A 7,961-nucleotide genomic window follows, 5' to 3' on the forward strand; every position below is an offset into this window, starting at 1 on the left:
AAAGAAAAAACCCAGAATAAACTCCAGCCCCCACCTCCATCGTGGTCCTCCTGCTCTGCCACTCCATTTCTTGTTGAAACCCACCTCCAATGCCACTATCTTTTTAGCGATGACACCAATCTTCACTACCATCTCCATCATTCTTATCCTCGTTGTTCAACTTATGTCCTCACTGATGTTGGTTAGCAAGAAGCATGCCCCAATATGATTGTATTGACCATATTGTGTTTGTAATTGACAGGGGAAGCAAAGAAAGAAAGGTGATAGATCTGATCAACTTTAAGTAGTAAGGTCTCAACAAAATCGTGTCAAATTAGCTCAAATCTAGGGTTCTAGAGCACCCAGTTATCGACGGAGGCAGAGATGGGTGGTGGTGTTGGCTGGAATACGAAGAGAGGAAGAAGATGATGATGTTCGTAAGGAAGAAGACGGGTGCATCCCCAACCACTTACAGAGATGAAATCCTCTGTAGACCTTCTTCGTTTTCTTTCCTATTTCTTCTCCACTACTTCCGATGAACATTTGACACCCCAAACATTGATCTGGGATTCGCATTCTTCATTTTCACAGATTTCATGTTCCACCAGCGATAGTTGGCTCTAAGAATTTCTGATTACTGTTCTTCCTCCCTACCCTTCACAACGAAGATGACTATGCAAGGGAGATAGAACCCACGATTTCCTCGCATTACATACAGATAATCCAACATAATCTTTCATAATCTTTGTGGACCAAATCAAATTCGAAGGGGTTACTATTTGGGGATGAAGCGTAGGGTTTTGGGTGGGTAATAAATCAAACAATCTTCAAGGTTGTTAATCTTGCAGAAATAAGCCTCCAACCAACAATTTATCATTGATGTTTCTTGTATCAGATGTTATGAGTTCATGTGGTTGATTGGATAACCATAAAGAAGAATCAGAAGATGAGTTTAGAGGATGAACACATACAGACACACTTATTTCGAGTATGAACCCAGTATGAGATTTCTGATGAGAGATGATGATCTACGAGTAACAACAATGATTCAGAATGTGCTACAAACTAAATATACTTGTATTTTGTAGGTTCTTTTGGTCTCTATACACATTGATTTCTTATAAGTGTTTTGATACAGACGAAATTAGAGAGAGAGAGAGAGAGGTGGGTCCCTTTAATATTAAATAATTAGTTTTTCTTTTTAAAATAAGACAAATCTTCATAAATGGTCCATGTAGCAGCGAAATGACGTAAATACCCTCCACTAAACGGCCAAAAGCTAACGGAGTTAGCCGGAAGGACCAAATGTTAAAAGTTTTGAAACCACAGGGACCATCTGTGAGGTTTTTTGAACTTAGGGACTAAACTTGATATTTTCAGAAACCACAGGGACCATTTTTGAAGTTTTGTCATATATATATATATATATATATATATATATATATATATATATATATATATATATATATATATATATATATATATATATATTGACAATTCATAAAAGTATTTTATTTATAGTCATTAGCGGTTTGAGGCTTGACTTGAGCTTTCCGTAAGCCAGCCCATTTTACTTCAGCCCACATATAAGAAAGTTAAGCTGTCGTATTGTCAATCCTGTATAGACATTTTGACGAAATCGGAAAGAAGAACGAGAGAGATGAGTGGGAGAGAAGTTCCACGGAGGGAGAGTCCGTGGGGATTACCCGACGGAGACACACGACAACCCAAGGCTCACAGATGCAACGATCGCATTGAAGATGTTGTCCAAGTTAGTTTCTAATTTTCCTTACTTCTCCTTTCTTTGATTTGTCTGCAAATCTCTATTGCTGTTGCCTCGATGGATTTGTGAATTTGCTCCTCAACTTTTAGGGTTTATTGATGTTTTTCAAGTGATTTGTGGACCGCGGTGCTCCTTTTGTGGTTAATTGAGAAAATTGGGGTTTCGTTCTATTTGAAACTGTGGTTGCACTGTGTGATTTTAGTATAAACGAACTTGTCGAATAAGAAACTTCTCAGATTCCTTTATTGTAGCTGGATAGATCTATAGGAACATCAGGTGCAATCTGTATAAATCAGTTCATTGTAGTGTAAGAAATCTATAGGAAAACTAAATGCAATTTGTATAAATCAGTTCAAATTGTAGTGTAAGAGATCTATATAGGAAACTAGGAGCAAGTGTTATCATTTCATTTGTATCTGAGTAGTCTTGAGTGATTGCATGATCTTTCAGAGCTTAATTATTCTTACATTGTGTATACATATTAGAATTAAAGCTTTGAAACTACTTTAACTCCTATAGTAATACTTTTCTAAGTGACTCTTTTCATTGTTCCATTGACACAATCACTGATTGGTGAACGCTTCCATGGGTTTCCATATATTTTGTAACCTGAATTACTTTAACTTGTTTGGCATTTAGGCTTGTTTTGAAGGTAACCCTTTTAAGACAGTTCCTGGCCCTTTTAAGCTTTTCTGGCGTTGCATGCAATCCAAACCCGGGTAGGGAGGGTATTTGTATTCCTTCTTTTTGATTGGGTGTTTTCTTTTCTCTTTTTTTTGGCTAAATATGTCTGTTATATATTTGCAGTGAAGAGCCTACTGAACCATTTTACTATTTGCAATTAGCACCACCAACTAGAGAAGTCAAGCTCGAGTAAATGCAACAAGATAGATAGTTTCTATCTCTTCTCTTCTATTCTCTTTATTAGGGGATAATAAAATCCTTTTGTGCTTTTGTTCTGTGATCATGAATAAAGTTTCTATCTCTTCACCTTATTCTTGTTCGATTTCATTACGTGATTACAAACACATAACATCACAACCGAAAAATGTACACTCGCATGCCCTCCAAATATTACATTGAGTGGAAAAACGTTATTTATTATATGGTATACATTATATTATATGATCAAGATACAAAAGAAAAGATTAAAATGGCTCTCATTTTTTGGAAGTGGTTATGATAACCAGACTTCCCGAAGAAGTTCATAACGTGAGTTGACTGCAACACAAGATGTTTGGTTTGTATGTTGACCGTTTCCATTAGTTTGTGATGAAGGTAGTTTATCGATAATTGAACTGAGTGGTGAATCGAGTTCTTGTAGTTCCTCATCACTTGTATAACCTTTTCTTTGAACAACGGATGCGTTTCTACTCAGTTGAGATTTTCCACCGGCTTCTGACACTTTCTGAGAGATAGCGGTGGTGGAAGGCGGTTTGTATTTGACCGGAGCCGCTGCGTATGGGAAGCTGCTTGAATCGTCTCCTGATAATCTACGCTCTATAATGGACTACACCACACAAACACACACACACAAAGGCCTTCAATGCATGTTAAATACAACACAACATGTTATGTCATGTCGTGTAAAAATGAGATGTTAAAGCTGTGTTTTTGGGTTTTGAAAATGAATACAAGTTGTACCTCAGCATTTACTGCTTCCAAAACAGCACCAGGAACTGAATCTGGACAGAATTCGTCTGGAGTGAAGTTGCAGAGAATCCGTTTAAGCAATGGAAGACTAATTGATGGGCATACCTCGGTTCTAACTGATCTGTCCATAAGCATGTCTTTAGGTAGCATTAAAAGATCACTTAATGCATTCAACAGATGAAAACATTTGAGTTCACCATCATCTTCACCATGCTCATCCTCGGTGTCCATCCCAAACCAATCAGAAAGCCATCTAGACCAATTTCCAACCTAAAAAAAAACATATAATATTGCATCATATGATTCATATCCATATCTAAATATTATTATCTCAATAAAAAAATCATTTTTTTTTTAAAATTTTGTTTGCATACGGCATTCTTGAGTTGTGCCCCAGAACCAAAATTCAAATCCCCAGCTGGAATAGGCAAAACCCTTGGTTCAACAATAGGATCTGACACAGGATCAGTTGGGATTTCATGGATTGATTCACGAAGAATAGCATTAAACATGGCTACATCAAGTCTAGCAACACATTGTTCCATTACCTAACCACAAAACAAAAAAAGTGGAATATTATTACTATATAATTTGAAGAACAGAATGATACCAAATCAAGATAACACAATAATACCATTCTTGCCAAAACAGGCAGACAACCGCATTCATGGCCACCTGCACGAACAGGACAAAGTCTCTTGAAAGCATCATGGAAAGCAATCCTCCATAAATTAATGGAAAAGTTTCCCTGTTGTTGGTTTCCCAAATTCCCATTACATTTATTCCTATTTGTATCAGCTGCTAGAGATTGCATATTAGGAGTCAATGTCTGCACATATCAAAACAATAAATATTACAATAGTGTTGATATATAAATTCAGATTTAATAATTAATACCAACCTGCCACCAAATAGACTCAACAATTCTTGAAAAGATCCATGACTCAACTTTCTCAAGTGCAGATGTGAAACTTCTTGTTTCTTCCCAATCATCAATGAAATCCATAAAATCAGGTTTATTAATTTCTTTACTTCCAGAATTAGCCTTCCATGCTAGTGGGGAAGGGGTAGAACTAGAACCTTCCTTTTTATAACTTGATTGACATGAACTGCCAAAAGCTTGTGTTATTATTTCCCTCAACACAACAGCGTTTGACCACCAGAAAGTCAACCTGTAGTATAGTTACTAAATTGTAAGAAAAGATAAAGGAGAAGATAATCGGAAATCTGATTGAAAGATTGAAATCAATTTAATTAATTACCTTGGAACATCATTGCCACAAGATTTTGCTATCAAAACAAGCCCAGAAGCAGTGTTCTTAGCAATGGTGGAGCGTTTTCCTTGAGAGTAGTGTTTGGCTGCATGAATATAAAGCCTGGAAAGTCGTCGTGCAGGTGTGTGGACTTTATGGGCTGAGCTACCATGCTCTGGTACTACAGAATATAAAGAAATTTCAAGAGCAGCAACTTCTCTCAACTCCTCTTCAAGTTTCTCAATTCTCATTTCCATTTCTTCAATCTTTTCATCCAAATTCTCTTTCGTTTCATTCACTTCCTTTGGCTCTTCGCAAGTTTGATCATCAATTCCTTCGGATGACACTGATGAAGGTGCAGATGATAGCTTTGGATGAACTTTCACACCCCCTTTTGTATCTTTTATGCCATTTGAAGAAGGTGCTCTTTTAGTTGATGATGATATTATTTTGTTTTCAGGAGGCTTTTGTGAGACTACTGGAATGGTTTCTAGTTTTTCATCTCCACTTGTGGTGGATACAGAATCAGTCACTGTTTCAGAGTCTGATTCATCTCGTTCTTTCTCTAAGTTTATGATGTTTTGTTTGGGATTTTGAGATGCTTCTTCAGACTCCATGTTTGTGTCTGGTTGTTTTACAGGCAAAGGTTTGGCATCTGTGTTCTTTGTTCTTGGTGGTTGGTTTGACTTATTCTCTCTGATTTGTGATCTTACAGAACGTTTTGGTTGAAAATTTGTTGTTGATTTTTTGTCTGTCTGCTTCATACTTGGTATGTTCTTTATTCAACTGCAAATAGAAAAGAAATCTCCAGTTACTGAAACCCAAATCCATTAATCTACTAAATATTACTATTATAAGTATGAACAGGGAACATGTGATGCAATTAATTCATCCATCCAGTAAGGCATTACCAACCACACAGTCCTCTCATCAAATTACTATAATAATCCGAGCTCATATGTGAAATACCTTTTATAACCCTTGGTTGTTGGTGCTGAGGAAGTGAAGATCAACAACGAACAGACGCAAACTTATCTTTGTTCAAATCTATAGATTTGAAAGAGTGTAAATCTTTGAACTGCAAAAGGTTCGAATTACAAGTTTACAACAGATCTGAAGAAGACATAAGCGGAAACAGAGCAATGGCGGAATTCTAACTAGACATTGGCTCACAACAGAGCGAAATGTATGATCTTGTTTTAAAAAAGTCGGTTTCATTAACACGAAACCAATAGGTCATTAAAGTGAAAATTTAACAAAAGCAAAAAGTTAGATCGAACACCAGTATCTATCAACACTTTCGGCGGAATTGGTAAATCGAATCGACTAGGAAGGAGTATATAAAATCTACTGAAGCATATCTCAAGCGAAATTTCAAATGGAGAATGAGAGCAACTTTGTTAATGGACAAAAAATCATATCCGCAACAGGACAATATGAAGAAATAGTAGCAATACAGTGCTAATGGCTGTATGCGTTCAATAAAGAACTATATGCCGAAAAAGAGAATCCGAAAAATGGAAGAGAAGATCTAATCCTGAAATAGAGAATTCATAACACTTTGTTGTCAAATTTCGGAACATAAAACGTGGAAGAAGACGACGACAGACGCGACAAAATGATGTGTATCCATTTATAGATTTTAGTAGCAAGTGCAATGAGCGTTTAACTAACCAAAAACTTTTTTGTTCTCTGAATTTCCCTTTTTTGTTGAGCTTCAAGCTTTTGAGGACGATGACAGAAGAAGCATCAAATGATGAATATAAAGCTGGCCTTGTGGTCCGCCATTGAAGAAATACAGAATCTTCGGGATTGGCAGCACAGCTCCTTGGACTCCAAAAACTTTTAGATATAGTCCTTAAATTTCCTCTCTCTCTCTCTCTCTCTCTCTAATCTATATATACAGGCGTATGTATGTATAGTCTTATTCTCTCTCTCTCTCTCTCTCTCTCTCTCTCTCTCTCTAATCTATATATACAGGTGTATGTATGTATAGTCTTATTCTCTCTCGCACATAGCAGTCCTCGATGGTTTCTCTCTCTAGAAGTACAGTGCTGTTGCTGAATAAAGTGATAGTGAAAGATGAGAAATGCAAAACCAAATAAATAGTACGGGCGATCACCATCCAAACTGGTCGTAATAATGATTTTAGCAAATTACAGTTTTGGTCCTGTTATTTATAACCATCTTCATTTTTAGTACAAATTTTGAATTTTTTGTATTGATCATCCATGTGGTTTCCAATAGTTGCACTTTACTCCCTACGACTAACTATGTCACTTCTTCTCCGTTAAATGCATATAAAATGACCGCTGCTTCCTACTCTGCCCATCACCTCCACCATACCACCACCTAGTGATTCCTTTAGTTATTGATGTTATCTCGATCATTAACGTATGTCGTCAAAGAAGCGAATGCTTGATTCTTCATCTTCTTCGACGATAAGGAGTAGCACCTTGGCAATGTAGCAATAGTACTTTTGTAACATTTTTTTTACACTTCTCGAAAGATTTTAAGGGGTAACACAGGTTACTAACCTCTGGGTCTGGCTACTAGCTAGTTCCGCTCCTATCACCCATTATCTCTATACTGATTTCCAATGCACCCTGTAACACCATGGCGTCACCACCTTTCGTCATCTACTCTCCACCAAATCTTTCTCACACTTCTTCTTCTCTCATTGATTCTTCTACCACCCGACAACCGTAATATTTACTTCTCTTTGTATTCTTCTTAAGTTTGCGATCTAGGGTTAATATTTATCAAGAACTTCAACAACCATTACAATGAACAAGGCTTCTTCTTCTTCGTGGGTGGGTGATTTAGCATAGAGTTTTTCAATAACTCTTGATTAGAAAAGAGTTTGTGTGAAATTCAAACACAAGAATCAAGACAGGGATTTTGTTTATGTACTTTGTTATTAGGGTGGTAGTGATGGTGGGGTGATATGGTGGTGAGGTTGATGGTGGTAGGGTTGATTTGGTTACAAGTTAGGATATGAAATTTGAACCTATATCTAAGTTTGGTTACAAAAATATGAATTATGAACAAATATTGAAATCAAGAAAAGTTGAGAGAACATTCCGACCTTTTTTTTTATAAAATGAAAAAGTAACGGTTTTTATACTTATTTCTCATAGAGTCCCACCAAATTTTTGCAAGCTCAATATATGGAATAGTTATTATGGACTACAAATTATCAAAATATATTATTGATGACAAAAAATCTAATGTCTTTTGGGAATAAAATACAAAAAAAAAAAAATGAATCCTAAATTTATTCTGATTATTTA

The 7,961-nt window shown here is 36.3% G+C and overlaps 2 protein-coding genes across 4 annotated transcripts; one reads left to right on the forward strand and one right to left on the reverse strand.

Moving 5' to 3' along the window:
* Positions 1-1,592: 1,592 nt before the first annotated feature.
* On the forward strand, positions 1,593-2,757 carry LOC111897891 (uncharacterized). The gene is made up of 3 exons (XM_023893841.3): positions 1,593-1,750; positions 2,402-2,481; positions 2,570-2,757. The coding sequence occupies exons 1-3, from the start codon at positions 1,640-1,642 to the stop codon at positions 2,637-2,639; spliced, it is 261 nt and encodes an 86-aa protein (XP_023749609.1). The 5' UTR covers positions 1,593-1,639; the 3' UTR covers positions 2,640-2,757.
* Positions 2,758-2,841: 84 nt separating this feature from the next.
* On the reverse strand, positions 2,842-6,733 carry LOC111897890 (uncharacterized). 3 transcript variants are annotated; one of them, XM_023893839.2, is made up of 8 exons: positions 6,343-6,733; positions 5,638-5,746; positions 4,678-5,454; positions 4,317-4,587; positions 4,050-4,244; positions 3,790-3,963; positions 3,407-3,685; positions 2,842-3,272 (listed from the first exon to the last, which is right to left on the reverse strand). In XM_023893839.2, the coding sequence occupies exons 3-8, from the start codon at positions 5,430-5,432 to the stop codon at positions 2,940-2,942; spliced, it is 2,007 nt and encodes a 668-aa protein (XP_023749607.1). In that variant the 5' UTR covers positions 5,433-5,454; positions 5,638-5,746; positions 6,343-6,733; the 3' UTR covers positions 2,842-2,939. The 3 variants fall into 3 exon arrangements, with proteins under 3 accessions (XP_023749607.1, XP_023749608.1, XP_042751396.1); XM_023893840.3 differs by lacking the exon at positions 5,638-5,746 and having other exon boundaries at positions 6,343-6,731; XM_042895462.2 differs by lacking the exon at positions 6,343-6,733 and having other exon boundaries at positions 5,638-6,318.
* Positions 6,734-7,961: the final 1,228 nt, after the last annotated feature.

The sequence above is a fragment of the Lactuca sativa genome, chromosome 5, assembly GCF_002870075.4.
Source record: "Lactuca sativa cultivar Salinas chromosome 5, Lsat_Salinas_v11, whole genome shotgun sequence".
Lineage (NCBI taxonomy): Eukaryota > Viridiplantae > Streptophyta > Magnoliopsida > Asterales > Asteraceae > Lactuca > Lactuca sativa.